Source organism: Macaca thibetana, chromosome 12 (assembly GCF_024542745.1).
Source record: "Macaca thibetana thibetana isolate TM-01 chromosome 12, ASM2454274v1, whole genome shotgun sequence".
Taxonomy (NCBI): Eukaryota; Metazoa; Chordata; class Mammalia; order Primates; family Cercopithecidae; genus Macaca; species Macaca thibetana.
Genome location: NC_065589.1, coordinates 99,171,103 through 99,194,474, shown reverse-complemented (window position 1 = coordinate 99,194,474; position 23,372 = coordinate 99,171,103). Strand labels below are relative to the sequence as shown.

The following is a 23,372-nucleotide window of genomic DNA, read 5'->3' as shown; positions in this document are numbered from 1 at the left end:
AACTCCTCCGTTTGTCCAGAGTCTCCAAGCTGTCTGCCCTGGTGCCATCATTCATAGGGTAGCCCTCCCAGTTATCAGCTCAATATTGTGGCATCACAGTGCTTGTGTTCGAGGATTCCTTATTTTACTTCACAATGGCCCCCAAAGCGCACGAGTAGTGATGCTGGCAATTCACATATGCCAAAGAGAAGCCGTAACATGCTTCCTTTCAGTGGAAAGGTGGAAGGTCTCGACTTAATAAGGAAAGAATAAAAATTGTATGCTGAGGTTGCTGTGATTTATGGTAAGAATGAATCTTCCATCTGTGAAATTGTCAAGAAGGAAAAATAAACGTGTGCTAGGCTTGCTGTTGCACCTCACACTGCAAAAGTTATGGCCACAGTGCATGATGAGTGCTAAGTTAAGATGGAAATGGCATTACATCTGTGGATGGAAGAGAAACATGTTCCAATAGATGGCAATCCGGTTCGGTGCTATCTAAGGTTTCAGGCATCCACTGGCTGGGGGGTGGGGTTCCTGGAGCATATCCCCCGAAGATAAGGGGGGACTACTATAATACCAGTCTTTCTGCCTCCTGTGATTCAGAGATATGTAGGCCCACTTAGGCCAAACAAAGAGAGGCCTCTAAAGTCCAACCAACTCAACAATGTTCCACACTGAGCTCTGAAGCCAGAGACCCCACTGTCTGGTAAAAAAGTGTTCCTTTGCCTTGCTTTATTTTCCACACTCTTATTTCCCTTGGGTTGGGATGTCTGATAGAATGAAGAGTTTGATATTTCTTAGCACCCTGTCTTTCCATATGCTGTCCTTATTTCCTTATCACTAAAACCCCACTCTCCTGAATTTTAATATAAAATCAAGTAGGCTTCAGCCGTCAGAATAGCATTACTTTTTTAATTATCAGTTTCTAGGATGGGGCTTTATTTTCTTTTTAGGAGTCCTGTGTTGGAACAGGCAAGTCATTACCATTAATAAAACCAAATCCTAGTGTTTCATTGGTATTCCAGCTCTCCATAGGATCCTCACACAAGCAAATACATATTTGATTCCAATGGGGCTCTTTTCCTGTGCAAATGCTACAGGATTCTGCATTTTATTGTGGCAGTAAGCTAAATTGGCTGTCCAAATGAATGGAGACACTTAGAATTTTGCCATATACCAAACTGTCTCAGAACCTATCTCCTCTACAAAACACATTCCAATTAGCATTTGCCAGGAATACTTTACTCACCACTAATCACAAAAAACTTAATTTTTAAAAGCCTACCTTCAATTACTAATTGTACAGACATTGTTCTGGTTATTTTGTTTGAGTTCTAATATTTTTTTTTTTTGCATGCCTCTCACCTGTTTCCTCAATTGTCTCTAAGCATTTTAAAGGCTGCATCTTGTTAACTTCACAGTCATTTTTACTGTTTAATATACTTACTCATTCATTTCACAAATATTTGTTGAGTATTCACAATGCTCAGGTATAATGGGGTAAACAGTTGGACAAGGCAATGTATCCTTTCCCCAAAACTCATAGGTTCTACTTCCATATAGTAAAGTATGTAGGGTAGAAGATTAAATAATGTTGTAATGCAGTTACTTTTCCTGAATGAAAAACCTTTTTTAATCACTCCAAAGTAACCACAACTTCACTTCAAACTCCAGTGGAATTACTTTTTTCTCTCTCTCTACACAGGATAGTGGCCAAAGCCTCCAAGAACCTCATGTCCACACAAAGCTTAGGGATTGTATTTGGACCCACCCTCCTGCGAGCTGAAAATGAAACAGGAAACATGGCGATCCACATGGTCTACCAGAACCAGATAGCTGAGCTCATGCTGAGCGAGTACAGTAAGATCTTCAGCTCGGAGGAAGACTGACAGACAAGACAAGCTACTGAATACGTTCACATCTGTCTTGATGCCTAATATTTTTACATTTCTGTAAACATATTTCTGAAATATTTTTTGCCTTTCAAGCGACAGATGCCTCATTTTGTGAAAACTTAATGATGATTTTGTGTTTAAGTTCCAAACATTTGAATAAAATAATTGACAATATTTGCTATATGTGTTCTACATTAACCCCTTTGGTGCTATTCCTTCTAGCACTTCTAGGAACACATCATGCATGCCTCATGCTATTAAATAATATGCAAAGAACAGCACATATTCAAAAAATGGCCTTAATGCTGCTCCAGGGAAATCGGGTGTGCGGTTGTGTATGTGGAGATATGAGCGAGTAAGTGTGGTTGGGAGTAGGGGTGCATGTGCACACATGTGCTTTCCCAAGATCCAGGCTGCCTTAGGCATGACTCCATACTGTTACTTGGACACGGATAGAACACAAAGAGGTAGGAAGGCAGAAGCTATTAATTTGTAAATAGAATGAAGGAGATCTGGTTCACAACCAAAACAGATATATTTCATCTTTTCAGAATATTTCTGTATATATAAATATAGTCCAGCTATTTTGAATGCTATACAGTGAAATTTATAAATATAACATGTTGAATGGCAATTTTTCTCAAGAAAAAATGACAGTTCAAAGCATTTGCCATTGAATTTTTTTTATAAATACTATTTGTAGTCCCATAAACTCACTATCTTATAAATTAGAAGCAAAATTAGTGTCCTGCAATTTTGATCTTTATATTACACAGGAATTGCCTGACTGCTCATTTTTAATGCTAACATCCATTTTGAATCTTCATCAAACTGTATATCTTCCTTTTCCCTGGCTATGTCATTTTATGTAGAATTTTTATTATGCTTCTGAGAATGCTTTATTGGTGAATTACATTAAATCCATCTAGAAAAATAACTTTTTTTAAAGGCCTTTTTTTTCATATGCCCTAAGGATTACTTGACTAGACTTAGATTGCTTTATCCATTTGATGGTTAGTTTCAGTTGTCATGGATAAACAAAAGGGTAACTGTCTAGAATATATCAAACATTGTTTTATTTTGAAAAGTATGTTCTAGTTGAACACATCTCATACGGGTTTTATGAAAGTATTCTGCTGATAAAAATGTAGACTTACGTTTGACAGCTTTTTAATCAAATTCAAAGGGAATAAATAAAACTAATCCAGTGTGATAAAGAGTAAGTCTAGTTATCGATTTGTTCATAAAATGAAAAATAAAGCATGTAAATAAAACGCGTGAAGCACAGATCCAGAGCAAACACTTAGAGCAATAATGAGCTCCGCGGCATAAGCTGTTTGACAGCCAGATGTGCAGGCAGCTCCAACATCCATGGAGCTGCCTGAGGAAGCGGAGGACTCCCTTGTCCCTCTTGAATGTCTTCATTTTAGCAATGGCGCCAGTAAGTGGGCTTGTAGCCAACAACAGAGAAGCCACAATATGTGCTGAAGTGCAGTTTCATCCAGTATGACGTATACACACACGAAAAGCCGAAAAAAGTCACATGAAACAGACCCCCATGATCTAAAGTCACCAGTAACAGCGCGCTGGCAGACTTGCAAGCTTTAAGCGATTCTTATATGTAAAACTGCAATTATGCCTTTCAGAAAAACATGGAGACATGAAACGAGTTTCTGGCGTTCTATTTCAAGTCATTCTCATTTCCATGCCATTCCGTATTCTCAATTAGGTCTTTCCCAAGACTTTGAAATTACTTCCCTTTTTGAAGCGTTGGGGGAGAGTAGATTCAGTCGTTCTAGCATTAAAATCTTATCCCTTCACACGGGTCCATCTTTAAAGTTATTCTGGAAGCATCAGCCAGAGAGAACCAGCAATGAAAGCCAAAGAGAAGTGGCACTACCTGCTTTGGGCAGGGACTCACAGCCCCTTGTCTCTGCTGCTTTCCAGATTTATAATCTTCAAAAGCACCAGCTTCTTGATTTCTAATCTGATGGGATTTAGCCTGATTCAAACCCCAGCTGTGTCCTGTCCCTGCCTGCTAAGGGCATTTAATCAGAGAATGTGTTTCCTCTCTGGGAAAAGGCCATTCCAAGGTGCTGAGCCAAAGTGCCCATCACAGGATCTGACTTAACACACTACAGGCATAAAAAGGGTTACACCAAAAGGTTATTAGATTCCATAACATCTCAAATACAGTAACAATGGCCATATCAAGTATTCCATGTTTAAAAATTGAGATTATAAGTATACTAGGTTGACTAAAAGGTTAGATTTCATATAACTGGTCAATATTCTCCAGCAAAAAGTCATGAAACACCAGTGAGTGTTTCCTTATCTCCTAGTTTGAACCAGGCAAAATTCTAGGCACTGGTGACACAAATATTAAATAAGACCAATATTTCTACCCTGGGTAGTTTCAGTCCAGTGAGGGAGACTATCCCTAACAATTACAGTTCAATACAAGATGAGGTGCCTTAGCCGTCTTGGCAAGCGTGTAGACCCAGGATTCAGCACCTATATTTAAAGACGCTCATAATGTATTGTTGAATGAATGGGCAAACAGAACAGAAGCTATTCCAGACATATTAACAATGCTCAGTGGTTGACAAATACCAGAAGACTCAGTTACAGACAGTAACTCTCTGATTCTGTTACAAAGTCAGATGAGGCTTCATCGGGAAGGTAAGCTTTTCAATCTAATCTTGACCAATGAATAAGATTTACCAAAGAAAAATGCAGAAGACACACCAGGAAGCAGGAATGGCATGAACAGAGTCATGAAAGACCTGACATCTCCAAGGAAAAATGAGAAGTTCAGTGAATAGAGGGTGAAGTGCATGCCTAGCAATTTTGGAATATGAAGCTAGAGAAAGATGTTGGGATCAGATATAGGCCATGATAACATATTCAGATTTTATCCTGTAGGCAAAAGGGATCCCATAGAGGTTGTAAAGCCAGAAAGCTATAGAGGAACTTCGTTTCTTAGAGAATGTCTAAACTCACCAATGGGCAGGAGAAAAATTAGTTTGAGGAGACTAGCATTTTCTCATGTATGTGTTTGTGTGTGGAATAAAATTATAATCTTATATTCTTAGGGTCAGTTCTAATTATGATGATGAAACATTTTAAGAAATTATAACTTAGTCTGTAGAATGGAAACACAAGTCCCTAGAAAATCAAGCTAGTTATTATGTCCCGTTTCAGCATGCCTTTACCTACCCAGGATATCGGAGGTTTCCTCTCTTTCTTATTGACACAGAAAGCTTCTTGGAGATGGTATATATTTCATCTTACATGTTGACAGTCTGACTTTCTTAGCATGTGCCATATGACAGGATCACCGTGCCACAGCTAGTAATTGAAAGCCATATGATGGTTCTCCCTATCCAATTAGAAAACAAAGGATCCAATTAAGTAAAATTTTAAAAGCTGTTAAAAGGAAGCAGTCACTTGCCAATGGTGCTGTCCTTACAGTTTAACACAGCTAGAAATTGACCTGTACTTCTCTTTTCCACATTTATTTTTGTGAATTATAAGTTAATCACCCTGTCAATTCCTAATTAAAAGGCCCTGCAAAGATTTTCAGCCAAAAAGGACTGTTGCTAAGGGTTCTGGGTCAAATTGCTCTGTTGTCAAAAATGAGAAATCGAACCAAAACAACATCAACTCTCTCCCAGGAAACTTACATCTTAATACCAAAAAATGAAGACTTTCTGGAAATACAACAATCACATTTTATATTTTCAACACTGTTTGATCTTATCTTTAGGACATAGATAGCTCCTTTTCTCTTTCTTTAAACCAAGGGTTGCAAATTCAGATGCCTAGTGGGGCCAGGCAGTGATAGAAATGAGTCAAGAGGAACAGGCAGTAAGCGTATGAAGCGGTAGCAGCTGTGGAAAAGTCAAGCTTAACGCCTGGCCAAAAGGGTCAGCTTCTACTCAGCTGGAGCTGATGTTGCTTATGTGGGAATGTGGGCACAATGTTGCCAGACCTTCAGCTCTTTCTTGAAAAGCCAGAAATTCAGGATCTTATGTGAAATCTGATTTTTAAGGGCACCAAATAAAACACAGCTCAGCGGACTCAGCCCAAGGACCTTAGTGTCACAAAGCTTGCTCCCCAGAAAGTGGTCGCACATGGAGCAGATTGTGGGGATGAGCGAATGAGCCACAGCAATGGGAAAGAGCAGAAAACCTGCACACTTTGCACTTAGGAGAACTTGCTGTGTCGACCCTGAGCAAATTATTTACTCTAGCTGGGTCTCTGTTTTCTACTTGTCTTATTTTGCCTTTCCAGCTATGTAATGGAATCATATGAAAGAAATTAAAATGGGTAATACACCATGAAATTCCAAGTTATCCCTAAAAGATGTGGATGATAGATTTCCAGTTTATTAATAACTTTATGTTCTGAAAACAATGAGAAGGAAGGTTGGGACCTGACTCAAAGAAAAATTCTGAATGCCATACTAAGATGTGTTATCCTAAGTCTCTATTCAATTTTGAGACCCTGAAGGTCTTTTTTTAGCGGGGAGGTAACTTTATCAAAGCTGTAAAGATTCTCATGGCAACATTATGGAGTGGAATTTGAAGCAGGAAGAAATTATAGGCACCATTTCCAGACAGAAGATTATTGCTATAGGACTGTTAATGCAAGTCTCAATTCAGAGAGCAGCAGCCAATAGAGAAATTGATATTATGGTGCATCATGCTATTAAACTTCTTCAGGGTTTTACCTGCCATCTCTTCATTATGACTGCTAAGTGCAAAGACCATCTGTTGTTATGCAGAACTCCCATACCAGGTCTGTTTCTGGCTTACTTGCTGGGTTGCAATGGAGGTTAATTCTAGATTCTGGCAGTGGTTTGCCATTTGACAGTAACCATCTTAAGCTATTTTGGCCAAGTCATGCCCAAGTCAATGAGTGTGCATGCTACCAGCATCATCCCCAGATAATCATAGGGTCACTTCTGTCATACCTGGCTCTGACCTCTCCCTCCTTTTTCTTGAGCCAATATTGCTCCTCTGGCCACCCAGAGGACCATCAAGAAATGAGTCATGGGAAGACTAATTTTGATTAGCTAACATTTATAGAGCACTTGTTATATGCCATGAACTGCAATTGATATATATTGTTTTATTTAATCTTGATGACTCTACAGAGGGAGACACTATAATTATCCCTGATTTATATTTGAGGAAATTGAGAAGAAAAAAACAATGAAATTACCAAGTTCATGTAAGTAGTATGTGCCAGGTCAATATTTGAATCTAAGTAATATGGCCACTGTACCATATGATCACTTAATTAGGAAAAGACACTGAAAGAAATGTAAGTGCATAAACATCCCCAGATATTTCTACTACTTGTGAGGGTGCCTGGTCATTCTCCTGTTAAAACACCTGATGAAAGTTTCACTTTCATATGAATTTTCTTAAAAGAACAAGAGGGATATTATACAATTTTTTCAAAGAAATACAGAGTAACTCTGTTCTTATGAGTAGACGGCTAATCTCATTCATGTTATTTCTATAATTTTAATATTTGTGTAGCATTTTGTTTGCCTACATGTTTTGCAGACATTGTACTAATTTTTTTACTGCATTATGGAGAGGACAGAACAGAAGCCTCTTTAACCATCTTTACAGGTACCTGTAGGGGTAGCTTCGACCGCACGTTATGTTGTATTATGCTGTGTTGGATCATATTTGTCAGTGTCCTGTTAACATCTATCATATCTTACTATCTAATATTGTATTGAACTTAAATCTGACCCTTTAGGGGTCCTGTGAAACATGAAAAAAGTGGGTCCCAGCAGCCTTCCTCTCAAATATAATTGAAAAAGAGGCAGGCATTAAGACATGCCATGTCTCATGCTGCCAGAGAGTGATCCTGAATCATTCAAATGATGTGAATACAATGAACATTTTGTACAAAAAGATGACAATTTTCTGTAGTAGTGTTTCCAAATGAAAATGTATAGCTGTCTTGGTAAGAGACTTGAAGGAAGATACACACACACACACACACACACACACACACACACCTTATAGACTTATACAACTGAGTTTTGCTATTTTATGCTTGAAGCAAAGCATGCAGGGTCCACAAAAGTCTTAGGCCATCAGCAGGATTCTATAGAATACTTCTCATTCAATAAGGAGAGTGCTAAGAAAGCAGTGAGTAAGAGTGCCAACACCAAGCCCGTGCTTGGGGCTCTGTACACACTTGGTGTACCAGTGAACCGAGACAAACACCCAGAACACTAGCAACATTAAATATGATCCACCGTCAGGTTTCCTATCAAGTTAAATGTAGCATATTATGTGCAGCCAAATCAGTGGTATTTGTGTTGACTCTTAGTCCCACCTACACAAGGGCCATCAGACAGACATTCCTTCAGCTACCTCTCTTGAGGTGCAGATCCCCAAGAAATGCTGACTAAATCACAGACGCAGTGGAGAGATGTTAAGATTCACCAATCTAACTCATGCAAGGCTGACAGCAAATGTTGATGTCCTGCTTCTAGTCAGCTGGGAGGAGGAGGGGGTCTCAGGCATCTGTGACACCCAGCAGCATCTTCTACCCCCCTTCCCTGCACTTATCAATGTGTGGTTTACATGTCAGACATATGCTACAGGGCATAGGCATTCCGACCAACATATGAAAATCTCAAAAGCCAAGAAATCTGGAAAATACAAGGCAGTGGCCTAAAAATCCTCACTTTCCTCTGGCACCATTTTAGCTAACAAGTTTACTTGACACACGTGCACACACACATGCGCACACACACTGGAATTTTAAGAGCAGAAATGTAACCATTGTGCTAACCATTCTCACATCACTCACAAAATGTGTTCTAAGTCCATATTGTGCAGCATACTTGAAGACATGTGGATTTTTCCACATCATTTGGTGACATTTTACACAGTTTAATTTCTGCTCTTTCTTGCTAGACCCTACCTTTTTTTTTTCTCTCACAAACATTCCACCAATGGGATTTTCTTGAACATTTTATCCTGGGCTCAGATTCCTCCCTTTTAGTCAGCATCTACTTGCATCGCTGCTGCACAACTTTGCCATGATGTTTCTGTCAAATTTCAGCCTCCCAGATTGAAAAGAACGGGACACAGGTGTTCAACTGCCAAGGAGAGAAACCAGGTTAATGGAGCAGGGGACAGCCTATGGGACATAAAGGGAAACCTCACAACCACAGGCAGAGGCCAACATGGAAGACTCCAGAGAAACGTGGTCCAGCTCGAGATGTTCCATTCCTCCATTCTCCTCACCAGACCAGGTGAAAGGCAGCTTTTAAGTTGGAGGGAGTGAGGAATACAATTGAAACCAAAATTGGTTTGAGCTCACTATTTTTCTAGCTATCAGTTCTGAGGTCACAGTCACTAAAACTGGAAACTTAAAAATGACTTCAAAAAGGCAAACGCTAACTAGATTTCACACTGGATTTCATTTTACTTGGCATTACAGAAAGAATGCAGGTATTAAATACACTGTTTCCTGTATACAATAAGGTTAATTAGTAGTGAGGGATGGAAAATCAGTGTAGACATAACTCTTTTCGACAGGTATCAAAAATAATCCCCTGATCCCTACAGACCCCAGCTGCATTGAAAGAGGAGTAATATAAAAGATTCTTTAAGCACAAAATTTTCAAACATTCTCCAGGTGTCCCCAGCACCAGTTAAATAGGCCCTGAGCCCCCTGTGCATGGGCTGGCTCCCACTCCATTCCCTGGCTCTAACTTAAAGGCGCAGCTACTCACATTGAATTTTGAGGTGCTGCATAAAAGCTCTCCATACAAAGCAGCTGGGATTGCAAACGGAGACAGACAGGAGAACAAAAAGAAGAATATATTGCGTCCTGACTCGGTCTTCCCTAAGCTCCTTATCAATAAGGTTAATAAGGGTCTATGCAATTTACTGATCACTATGATGCAACAACCCTCCTTGTGCTCCAAATCTCCACGTAGGCGCTGGCTTTTAATGCTTTTCTCAGCCAATCACATAAAAGCACTATCGCCCGCACCCCAGAGAATAAACTCTGGTTCACGATCCTGGCCTCTGTAAAATCTCTGGTCCGTTATTACACTTCTACCTGCCCTAGTTAAGCAGATTAACAGTTATTTCCTAGAATTTGATCTATGAGGTTCTTTGTAATTGAAGCTGGAGTACTCAGATATTACTAAAAAATGTATTTCTGAAAAACGCGTTCCTTTTTTCTCTGGTTCAATTTTGTTATCCTCAATCATATGCATGATATTAAAAAATCCAAATTTCTATCTCCTCTATAAAATACATGTCATATCAAAAAGGTGACAAGAGGGGGGAAAAGTAATTAGTGAGTTCACAGAGTTCAGTAGAAAAGTTAAAATGGAGTAACACATTACTTTTTATGTTAAGATTTCACAAGACAAATCTTGCCTGTGTTTTAATTGCATGTGACCCTGGCAGTCCTACTCTGAAATGAAGTGCCGTAAAATTAAAGATGACAGACGCTCAAAACAAGTCTTGTGATCTTGATTAAACTACAAAGACCACACTCTCTCTCTGCTGCAACTCAGATATCATGGGCTGTTTTATTTGGGGAATTGCTTCATTAATGCCTTCTTTGACTAGACATGTTTATTATATTAAAAAAAAAGGAATATGGTGATATCTTGTATAGCTAAATAATTCCCCCAGAAAAAGCAAGTTACAAATGAAGAGTGTTTAAATATCCTGCAGGCCTAATGCTTTTATAAATGCTCATGATTATATATCAACATATATATATATCAACATATATATATATATCAATATATAGATATATATCACAATCATGTATAATTGAATATGGGCATGTGTGGATATATATGACTATATTCATCCTCGAAACATGAATTACCTATCTTAACCTAGGAATCTCTACTATAGTCTGAGAAGGAGAGCAATTATTCTACTGTATTTTCTTAGCCACGTAAAACTTCCCAGGTCAACAGAATGTAAAGAATTTTACATTATCCTATAGAGACAACTTCTGAGAAACACTGTTCAGTATTTTCAAGTTCCAAGGTATAGTCTGAGAAGAGAACTGGATTTGATTCACACCTGATTTTTCAAAATTATCAAATCATTCCATCTAAATTATATAAAACACAGAATAGATGCTTTTAAATCCTGCTCCTCCCCTGGGTGGGGATAGGAAAAAAAGCAGAGTTGAGAGCAAGTCCTTATTTCATTATACTGTTAGTGTCTCTTCTGCATATTTCCAGTCACCAGGTCCTTGTTCATATCTCAAGCCCTCTGGGTCAGGTCCTTGTCCTTAACATGAGTAGGTGAGATTATTCATATCTAGGGTCTCCTACATTCTAAAGTTCTGAACCTGTTATTTTGTCCCATATCAAGAACACTATTTTTAATTCATATGTTTCAATTCATCAATTTTATTTCATTTTAAGAAACAAGAGGACACTATATTTGTAATATGCACTGGCTATGTGGGTGTTAATATCTAACAGGGATATATGGATTCACCTGAGAATCAGAGCTGGGAAATCTGGTTTCCAGAATTCACTTTTTTATGGAGTATTCATCATTCCAGACAAGTCTCCATACACGTGTCTCAATTTCTTCATGTTTGAAACACATATAGCAGTTTTTGCCCTGCCTAAAAGGGTTGTTGTGAAAAGAAAATACAATATACTATATATTAAAAACTCTGAAAAAAAGTGTGACCGATGCTTCCCAATCAGTATTTTTACTACAATTTTTCTATCAATGGCCTTCAGTAAACACAAGAGCTTTTGCATTTACAAGCCAACTGACCCTTTCACTTATACTGTTCTTTTAAAAATCTTCATGCTTGCCTTTAAAATGAAATGCTTATTCCTGTATGTTTCTCAACACTGTCAAAAATTCCTCAGGTGAAACATATGTCATGTCTTTCATATGGGAGATTTTTATTTGACAGAATAAGAACTCAAGATTCTGGACATAAGAAAGTGTTTATTCAAACCTAATTATGCATAGCTTTGGGACACTACGGTCTGCTAAGAGAACTACAGTTACATCTACTTTCAGCCTCTCAGTCTCTCTCTACTTCTGAGTCTACTCTCTTCTGTGGCTCTTTTATCTTTTTCTATCTTGGTGCCTCCTTCTCTGTTTCTCTCTCTCTCTTTATTCCCACTCCCTACCCTGATGTTCAGTGCAGGAATTTTAACATAGGTTTCCTGGGTCCCTGGACCCCTGGACTTCAACAGATGCGGGAACTCTCAGAACCTTCATGCTAGATTTTTGGCACATTTTTCTGGAGTCCAAGTCTGGAGTTTTCGTCATATTCTCAAAGAGGTCTGTGACTAGGAATTACTGTTCTAGATGCATTTCCCAGCCTATCAATACTGCTACCTTTTGTCTAAATTGAACTGTAGATGGGTCACTGTCAATCAAATCCCAAGTTCTAACAGACCCTGAGGAGTCTCTACGGCTTTCTGTCCAACTGCCTGACGGTACGAGCAAGTCCAAGGAGCTGACTATAGATCCAACAAAATCAATTAGTACATATCAAAACAAAATTATTCAATCCTTAGAGGAACTCCCATTTATAATTGATAAAAATAATAAATAGGGGCACCCATGAAATTAGGATACTTCACCTATTATTCAACAAAGGACATTTAGAGTTTTAAGAATAAATTCAACAGTAACAAAAGTGGTCCATTTTCACAATGCCCACATGTAAACCGTGCCAGACACATGTCCCGTGCCTGTGTGGTACTTCTACACCATTAGCTGCCACAAATCAAAGAGAATGTCATTGCTTTTAATAGGATTACATAGAACCCAGTAACAAGCAGGAAGACTAGCTTTAGACTGAGTAACTGGCCAGTAATTTGGATGTTTAACCAACTGATTGGCTGCCAAATTGACAGGTCATCCACACTGAACTAGCCACTATTCCATGAATTTTCATGACTAAGATCACAATGGTTCATTTGCATGTGTGAAATTCCGCTGTGAAGCTGGCTTTTGAACTGGCTAGCTCAGCCAAAGACGTGTTTCACAGCACCATGCATTAGTGCCCCAGAAATACCATCGCATGAGGGGAGCATAGATCCTCCCAGCCCCTTGTATGTAAACATAATCTATAACGAGGAGGGCCAATCAACACGGATGGTAACAACCAGAAGGTAAAGAATACAGGGGAAAATTGGAACATTAGAAGACTAAGATTAGCAACAAAAATGAGCATTTGGATCAGAAAAGTTTAAAGTCTTTGGGTCTCCAGAAAAGTTTCAAATTTGCATGGGAGTGCTGCTAAGGGTAACTTCTTACATAGCAAGTATTCAGCGCATATCGGGGCATCCTTGTCATTATCAACAAACAGTTGTTAGCCACCACTTATGCACAATACAGTGGGACAGACATGAGGACAACAAGCACAGATCCCACGAAACAAAGCCTTTTCCTTAAGGGATTTATTATCTAGTCATAGATGAAGAGAGATGAGGCAAAAACAAAAATCATAATATCCCACACTTACTACCAACTTACCACGTGGCAGTTATCTTGCAACAATTCTATGATGTAGGCAGTAAGGTGATGAATATTTCAAAGATGAAAAAATGTAAGCTTAGAAAAGTTACATCATTGCCTAAGGGCTATAGAGCTAGGAAGTGACTTTGAGCCAGGTATGTCTACCTTTAGACAAATACTCTTAGCTCCTCTGTACCAAAAAGATAAGAAGTGTTAGAGTATTACCCCAAATATATCTACTTTAACATTATAATAGAAAAATAATGTAAATATATAGTAATATAAGATCAAATAATTACACAAAGGAACATTTATATGATGAATATTATGGAGACATTTAAAATCAGTTGTGTTTAAATACTATTGACAAGAGAAATTTGCTAATAGAAAGAAGCAGGTTACAAAATCATAGGTACAATATGCTATTGTTAATATGTATGTACACACACAACAAAATATTAGCAGTGGTGATCCTCTGGTTGTGAGATTGTCACAGTAATTAATTTTCTCCCATTGCTCCTGGCACATCTTCAAGTTTTTACTTTTGGCATTTGTTACTTTTATAATTAGAAAAAGCCCAAGTATAATTTTAAAAATATATAAGTGGTAATTTAAGGCTATATATGGTAATTGACAGAGACAAAAAGTTCTAAAGAATTTCAAATGAGATCATGTTAAACAAGGGCCTGGATAAACTAGGAGAGGCTCCATGATAGCAAGAGGGTCTTGAAGCAAGGAATAAAGGAAGTCATCGAGGCAGAGGTGTGACATAAGCAAAGGCCCAGAGGTGAAATTGACAAGATGTATTTATAAGACCAGTTTGAGTGTTCCACCAGGGAAGTCAGAGGGACAACTGGCTTTGCATCTTTGGCTTTGCATCTTTTATGGATCATCTTTCAAAAGGGGGGGCTGAAGAAAACAAGGTTGGCCAGGTATGGTGGCTCACACCTGTAATCCCAGCACTTTGGGAGGCCGAGGCTGGCAGATCACCTGAGGTCAGGAGTTCAAGACCAGCCTAGCCAACATGGTGAAACCCCATCTCTACTAAAAATACAAATTTAGCCGGGCATGGTGGCAGACTCCTGTAATCCCAGCTACTCAGGAGGCTGAGAGAGGAGAATCACTTGAACCTGGGAGGCAGAGGTTGCAGTGAGCCAAGATGATGCCATTGACACTCTAGCCTGGGCAACAAGAGCGAAAATTCATCTCAAAAAAAACAAAAAAGGAAAACAAGGGTGCCCTTAATGTGACAAAATTTTTGGAACACAAAAGCATAGAGCACCAGACGTGTCATTTGGTGTAGAAGCTCAGTTCATGAGCCAGCTTCACAGTGGAATTTCACACATGAGAAGATAGGTAAGGGCCAAATTTTGGAAGCCCTGAAATGCCAAGCAATAGAGTTGGACTTTATCCTGTAGGCAGTGGGGGACCTTTGAAGTTTTAAGCAGGGGGGTAATGACAGCAAAAACATTTTTGTAAAATTAATCTGGCAATACCAGGTAGGTGGATTGAAAGGGAAACGACTACATGTGTCTTTTCATAGGCTTCTCCATGTTGGAAAAAATATTTTTTTTTTCTATGGAGATCCTATCTTTCTCAATTAGGATTATAAATCCTTGAGAAGAAAAACCATGTCTTACATTTCCTTGTATCTCTAACATTTCTGAGCAATGGAGAAAGTATCAAACCATTGTTGAAGATGCCAGCTTTGGATTCAGAGCTTTGTGTGTGACTCCCAGCTCCTTAAAGCAGCAGCCTGACCTCTCCAAGCCTCAGTGTGCCCACCTGTAAAATGGCAACAGTAACACTCACTTCATAAGATTGTGGTGAGGATTAAGTGAGATGAGATTTTTATATGCAAAGCCTTCGGGGAAACTGTGCAATAACTGGTAACTATAGTTTTAGCAATCACTGTCACGGCCAAAAAAGTTATTAAGACAAGTTAACTGGCAACGATGTTGGTGTTTGCTTTTGACTCTTTTTGACACTGAGTGGACAAGCATGAACCAAATATAACTTAGAAGCCAGTTATTCTAAAGGCAAAGTTGGACCCTGGAAAAATTCAAGTCCACTGAACCGAGTACATACAGAACCGAGCGTGACAGGTGTTTGGAAGCCAAAATAAGTCTTGAGCAAGTAAAAAGAGCTAGCTGGTTGGTACAGGCCAGCTGTAATATTAAGTAGTATCTGTGCAAGGACTGGGCCACATCCCCAATCATAAGAACAAATGTCTGGCAGCAGCTCTTCCAAAGAAACCTTTCCATTAAATTTCTATTAACCAATATTATCGCAATGTAACCTTACTTCACAGTGTGCCCTACCTGTGGTTTGAACAGGTAGACACCTCTGTGGCATGGATTAAAATGCCCAAGCTCTTGGAGAAATAACAGATTCTTGTTCTTGGATAGGAAAAGTACAAGGTGCCTCTGGAGCCGCTCATTGTGCCAAAAGACAAGGGAGCCACCAAAGAGTAATAGAACCGGGTCAAAAGGTGCCAAAACCAACCTGAAGAGACTTCCACTGGCATAAACTGCCATAAACTGAGCAGCCTAATGTGTAACAACTGCAGTAGATCGAAAGATATCAAACATGTTTCCTAAATCCAGGTAATAATACTAACAAAAGAAAGGAAATACAAATTCACTGCTCACCAAAAAAGAGTGCTAAGAAAACAGAGAAATAAAAAAGACTGGGTGCGGTGGCTCACACCTGTAATCCCAGCACTTTGGGAGGCCGAGGCGGGCGGATCACCTGAGGTCTGGAATTTGAGACCAGCCTGACCAACATGGAGAAATCCCATCTCTACCAAAAATACAAAATTAGTCAGGCCTGGTGGTGCGTGCCTGTAATCCCAGCTACTCGGGAGGCTGAGGCAGGAGAATCGCTTGAACCCAGGAGGCAGAGGTTGTGGTGAGCCGAAGTCATACCATTGCACCCCAGCTTGGGCAACAAGAGCAAAATTCCATCAAAAAAAAAAAAAAAGGAAACAAACCAAGCATTTATTCTGACTCTCTTATATGAATAGTATTTCAGGATAACCAAATAGTTGATTAGGAGATTTTTTTTATAGAATTTCAGCTAAAAAATGCAAAAGGAAAATTGTACACATACTCAAAAGCAGATAGGATAATGTAATAAAAACTCTAGATACTCATTGCCCAGCTTTAACAACTACTAACATTTTTCTAATCTTATCTCATCTGTCTACCACTTTTTTTTTGTTTGAATGTTTTAAAGCACATTTGAGCCATTATCTCATTTCACCTGTAAATTTGTTTAAAAGGTACCTGAAAAGGTACTCTGTTATAGAGTCAGAAATTATAGTGCAGGTAAAATAAAACTAGACAAAAGTGACTTTTCATGAGTTATTTCACCTAACCATCTGTATTAGTCTGTTCTCACACAGCAATAAAGACATACCTGAGACTGGGTAATTTACAAAGAAAAGAGGTTTAATTGACTCACAGTTCCACAGGCTATACAGGAAGCATAGCTGGAAGACCTCAGGAAACTTACAGTCATGGCAGAAGACGAAAGGGAAGCAATTACGTCTTACTATGGCAGACCAGGAGAGAGCGAGCTAAGGGGGAAGCACCGCACTCTTTTAAACCATCAGATCTCATGAGAACTCACTCTCTATCATGAGAACAGCAAGGGGAAACCCGCTCCCATGATCCCATCACCTCCACCAGGCCTCTCCCTCCAACATTGAAGATTGCAAATCGACATGAGATTTGGGTGGGGACACAGAGCCAAACCATGTCACCATCCAATCAACTTACAGAGCACTGAAGAAATTTAAGAGACAAATTCATTTTCATGGGCAAGATGGGGGAAGGGAACAATAACTGACCACTGCTCTCAAAGTGGACGTAGAGCCCAAGAAGCAATTAAGACTTATAAAAATTGTTATGATGGCCTGTAGTTATCAGGCTGTAGTGCATTTCAACTTGACAATAAAAAGAAGCTTTATTTACCTTTCTAAGTAAATCTTGGGCCTGGGACTATTCCTGCCATCCCCACCACAAGGTGATTCTCAAGTATATTTATGAAGGAATCAAAACAGAAGGTCACAAAGGAGACCTATTTAATCTCAGAAATTTTCCTTTATATGATCTAATCTCTTCTTTCCCCTTAGATGAGTTATTTAAAACTTCTACAAATAAATCCACTCTCCCAGGTGAGCACAAAGTGACTAGTATAACTGCCCTCTATATCCAAGAAATTGATTTTTTGTTAGCGTTTAAATTCTTCAGAATCCAGAAGAAGGCTGCGAAGAAGCTTGTGGCATTACAGTTGCTGTTATCACTGTTATCCTGGCCAATGTAAGTATGTTTTAAAGCCCACAGGTTGACATTCCGACGAATTCAACAAAATGATTTCACAGCAACAAATTAGAGAAAACATGCATCTATACATGCTAATGTAAAATTTTATTTTTCCAAGGACTCAAGCTCAGGACTTTTATGTGTTGATTTTTTTTTTAATTTCCTCTCTCATATTTTCAATATCATGGCTACAACTTTTTAAAAAAATCCTTTTTCACCCACTCTTATTGAACTCTAAATGATATTCTTCATTTGCCTTCATTACAGGAATCTCTAGTCCCCAATCAGCTCTGAAAGAGAAAAACTGTCTACATAATTCCAGAAAAAGCAGTTTTACTCTTTTATTTCTACCCTGTTAGTATCCTACCTGGTATGAATATTAGAATTATAACACAGAAAAACAAAAAGGCAGCAATATATCTTCTTCGAGACACATAGAAGGATCATTTCCCCCAAAATATTTTTCTATTTTTATACCATAATTCCTGAAATTCTCAGTCACTTGTGGGGGTAAGTGAATGCTATGGTTTGAGTGTCTTCTCTCAAAACACATGTTGAAACTTGGCCCCCAGTATGGCAATGCTAGGAGGGAGGGCCTTTAAGAGGTGATTGGATTGCAAAGGCTCTGCCCTCATGAATAGATCAATCTATTCATGTATTAATGGTACACAGAATAGTGGCTTATCATGGGAGGGAAACTGGTGGCTTTATCGGGAGAGGAAGAAAGGCTTGAGTTAGCATGTTAGCACACTCAGCCCCCTCCACCATGTGATACCCTGCCACTCTTCAGAGAGTCCTCATCAGATTTGGACTTCTCAACCTCCATACGTTGCTTTCCTTTATAAGTTACCCAGTTTCAAGTTTTCTATTATTATCAACAGAAAATGGACTAAGACAGTGAATAAAACATTTTAAAAGGAAAATCTATTACTTATTTTTGAATAGTTTATCAGCTATTTTACACTCATGAACACAGTAGCCCAGATGGGCCTTTCCATCCAGCAGGCAACAAGGCAGATTCCTCTCTCATGGGCTGTTGGTGTGGTGGGAGCTCCTAGAAGTGGCACCTGGGGTGAGTCCTAGGGGGCGTAGGCTCTGGCACACCAGACCAACGTGCAAAAACTCAGGTGAGAGGTAGGGCCCCGTGTAGGGGATGGATGTCTAAATGCACATCACCTGTTTGACAAATTCATGCCACAGACACTGCTCTAGCTGCTTTAGGGAACATAAAGATAAAATGAATCCTGAGGCTGGGTGTGGTGGCTCACACCTGTAATTCCAACACTTTGGGAGGACGAGGCAGGCAGATCACCAGAGATCAGGAGCTCGAGACTAGCCTGGCCAACATGGTGAAACCCAGTCTCTACAAAAAATAGAAAACTTAGCCAGGCATGGTGGCATGTGCCTGTAATGCCAGCTACTCGGGAGGCTGAGGCAGAAGAATCACTTGAACCCAGGAGGTGGAGGTTGCAGTGAGCCAAGATCATGCCACTGCACTCCTGGGTGCAGGAGCAAGACTCTAGGAGCCTGGGTGACAGAGCAAGACTCTGTCTCAAAAAAAAGAAGAAGAAGAAGAAAGAAAGAAATGAATCTTGAGATACAGCACAGCATTGGTTAGCTCAAATTCAAAATTTTAGGAGTATAGTTCTTAATATTACCTATTTTTGCTTCTTTCTTTACTTTCACATGGTATCTTCTGTCAAACTCTTTTAAGACATACATATATATGTTTTGTTGAGAAGCAGTTAGTACATGTATGTATATACTTGTGTGTATGCACATATATATATACACACACACATATACATATACGACTTTTTTACCCATAAAATTCCAGTTTGTGGTAGGAATGCTGGATACTAAGTCATGTGACTATCAGTCTCTTAGACTTGAAACTCAGCTCAGTTTAAATCGTCTTTCAGGAAAGATATAGGTCATTGACCAAATGTGTGGGTGAAAGGGAGGCAGCTTTAAATCCAAAGCAAAGCCTGAAATGAACATTCTAGAAGTTAAATAGGCACTTTGGGGTCAGAGTGCAATAGGCAAAGGAGTATAATAGAAACCCACCAGCTTTAGGGTCAAATAAACTTAGCTTTGACTCCTGCCTCTGTTGCGTCTACTAGCTGTGTGGCCTGGTATAAGTTACCTCAAAGTCTCAGCCTTCTCACCTATAAAACAAGGATAATAGTACCCACCTAACACCGTTGTGAGTATTGAATGCAATAATGTGCAGAGAGTCCCAAACATGTAAAATGTCCTCAACAAATGACATTTGTTGCTTTTGCTACTCTTATGTCAGAAAATGAAACAAAACAAACATACAAACAAAGACCCTGGAGGAACAGTGGAGATATCTGAGTTAGTGCAGATGTTTTCCCTCCTATTTCCACATTCCACACCACTTCAGTCTGACCCAAAACACAGACGCCAGCCAAAAGGGAGCCCACCCAAGAATCACAAAGATAGATGCCAAATTGAATTAGTTAACCCTTGATTTAAACATAAGGACATTATATTTTATGAATCAATTCCTAAAGCTCCCCTCAGGCCACAGGTATATAATAGCCTTTAACTTGTTTTCAATGCTAAAGTACAGTCATTATAAATAAAAATATAATAAACACATCAACCCACCCCCATCCAACTGCAGAATGATAGCACTTCATCAAACATGCTTCAGACTTTTTAAATAACAGAAACGAAACTTTGCAGATAAAACTGAAGTGTCTTTTGTCCCCTGCCTAAAGTTCATTCCCTTCCCATCTCAGAAGTAACCACTATAATGAATATAGCATGGATTCTTCTGGAAAAAAATCAATGTTTTAGACTTTTACCACATAAGTTACATATATAAACAATATATGTATATGTAGTTTTGCATTTTTATACATGGATACTCTGTGTCACTTCAAAACTTACTTTTTTTACTTTCATGTTGTTTTTAATGTCTCAGCAGTCTGGTATAGAGATGTAGTTCACTGGTTTTAAATGTTAGGTAGTAATTTTTTTAACCAAGGTAAACTACTTTAAAAAGGAAAAATTTAACCCAACACTTTTCTCCAGGCTCCTTGGGACATACATTTACCATTCCAGAATTCATTCTGTCTCCTGCCTTCTTGTAGGCATCTTCCCTTTTACCTATGAGTTTCTTCGTGGCATTAATGATTATAATTCATTCATTCATTCAGTCAACCTACATTTACTGTGAGCCTTGCTTAGGAAAGGTACTGTTTTAGGTTATGGGGATACAGAATTGATTGAATCCGACCAGGTCCCTGCCCTCAAGTAGTTTATATTCTACTGGAAGCAGCAAACAACATTTAATTAATCAAATAAACAAACAAGATAGTCTCAGCTTATAAGTTCTCTCAGAGAATGAAGACAATTACACGATGAGGATGAGGAGTGGTGGGGAGACATCCACTTTAGGTAAGGGTCCACTTCAGAAGGCCCTTCTGAGAGGTGCTTACATTTCACCGGAAACCGTAGAAACAAATACGAAAGCAGGCAGCACATCATGAGACCAGAAATCAACATTGCAGGGAAAGGCAACCAAAAGGGCATAGACAAGCTCGCTCATGCAGTTATGACACAGAAGAGAGAGAGGCACAGTGGGAAAATAGTGAGGCAGGAAGTGAGTATTAGGTGATGACACCAGACAGAGCAGAGGGAACCCTGTGGGGAATTACAAGGTGTTCAGGTTTCATTTTAAGTGATACTGGCAGCCTAAAATCATTGTAGTCAGGCGAGCTACATGATCTAACTGATCATCATAGCTTCTGGGTAGAGAAGGATTACAACAGTTGTAGAATGGAAACAGGGAGACCAAGCAACAATGATGTGGACAAGATGGAAGCAGTGGAGATGGAAATACCTTTTGGAAAAATGATCAAGACGACACATGAATGAATTTATCTTAGAGAATGAAGGGGAGGGGAAGGAATCAGGGAGCTTTCCCCAGCTTTCCTTCTAAGATGCTGGATGTCAGTGCCATTTATTGAAATGGTAAAGATTGGGGAGCAAAGATAGTTTAGTCAAGGGATAAATCAAGACTTCTTTCTTAAACACATTAAGTTTGCAATGACTAGATGTCTACCACATATCCAAAAGGACGTCTTGAGTAGGCAGTAAGTATTTTGGGCTTCATGGGAGAAGTTATAGCTGGAGATATAAACATGTAGGTATTATTTAAAGCCATGGGCTAGATGAGGTCAGCTAGGCAGAGAAGGTAGATGGAGATAAGATGGTCTAGAACTGGTCTCAGTCAATATTCAGAGGAGGAATATGGGAGAAGTAGACACTGAAAAATGACTGGGAAAGAGTAATTAAAAAGGTAGGGGGAAACTATGGAGAAATCCAGGGTAATGTGGTATCAAGGCAGCTAAGGAAAGGTGTGCCTCATGGCAAGACTTCTAATGGAGTGGAGATGATGCATCCAGCTTGGACATGAAGAGTGAAAAAGAAGTGATAACATTAACAGACACAGTTTAATAAATTTTTAGGGAAATTTTGCTTTGAAACACAGGAGGGGACTGTGGGGTCAGTAGAGGTTTGTTGTTTTGGTGTTTTTTTTTTTTTTTTCCCCAATGTGAAAGATACTTGCTTTGGCATTCTTATATGCTAGTGGGATCCAGATCAGAGAAGAAAACTGATGATTCAGGGGAATGAAGTCCTCAAGAAGGCAGCACAAGAGAAGAAATGGATACAAGAAAACTAATTTCTTTCAGGTAAATGGAAAGAAGACAGACGGGTACACGTACAGTTGGGCATGTTAGGAGGTGGAAATATAAAAATGTACATCTCTGATTAGTTTCTTTTTTTCTATGGCTGGGTGACTAGCTAAGAATAGTGGGGGAAGCGGCTGGGTGCGGTGGCTCACGCCTGTAATCCCAACAATTTGGGAAGCCAAGGCAGGTGGATCACTAGGTCAGGAGATCGAACCCATCCTGGCTAACACAGTGAAATCCCGTCTCTACTGAAAATACAAAAAATTAGCCAGACATGGTGGCGGGTGCCTGTAGTCCCAGCTACTCGGGAGGCTGAGGCAGAAGAATAGCGTGAACCCGGGAGGTGGAGCTTGCAGTGAGCCTAGATCGCGCCACTGCACTCCAGCCTGGGCGACAGAGCAAGACTCCATCTCGGGGGGGAAAAAAAAATAGTGGGGGAAGCATGTGGAATGTTCTAGGTGGGAGGAAATACAGAAAAAAATATTTTTAAGAAGGTAAAAAGAGAAGTCTCTAAGAAAATCTAGCAATGTTGAGTATAAGTTTTATGAAGGCAGGGAACTCTGCTTCATTTGTCCACTGTTCTATCTAGCTCTGAGCAGAGTGGGCATTCCATGAAAAATGTATTGGGTGAACAAATGAATAAATGAATGGGGAGAAGAGATGGACATTTTAGTTAGATCAGGGTTAATTTTGCCACAGTATTATGGTGGAGAAAGACAAGAGCAATTTTGTCGAGATAAGATGAGTACAATGATAGATCTTTACATGTAATGGACATTGCAGAGACCAAGGGAAAACTTCTTTGCCCACTGAAGGTTCACTTAAAATCTACTGACAAAATACAGATTCCTAGAGGAAAGGCATACAAATTTATTAGTGCACATGAGGGAATAGCAGAGTGATGACTCCATC

The 23,372-nt window shown here is 39.3% G+C and overlaps 2 protein-coding genes across 2 annotated transcripts in view; one reads left to right on the top strand and one right to left on the bottom strand.

Annotated features, from left to right (window-relative positions):
• Nucleotides 1–2,051, top strand: part of ARHGAP15 (Rho GTPase activating protein 15) — a 629,043-nt gene extending 626,992 nt beyond the window's left edge. Inside the window, exon 14 of the mRNA XM_050751741.1 lies at nucleotides 1,688–2,051. Coding sequence (XP_050607698.1) covers nucleotides 1,688–1,871 — 184 coding nt within the window. The 3' untranslated portion in view covers nucleotides 1,872–2,051. The remainder of the gene's footprint in view (nucleotides 1–1,687) is intronic.
• LOC126932656 (uncharacterized) overlaps nucleotides 1–23,372 on the bottom strand; it is a 262,990-nt gene that overhangs the window by 131,489 nt on the left and 108,129 nt on the right. The window lies entirely within an intron of this gene.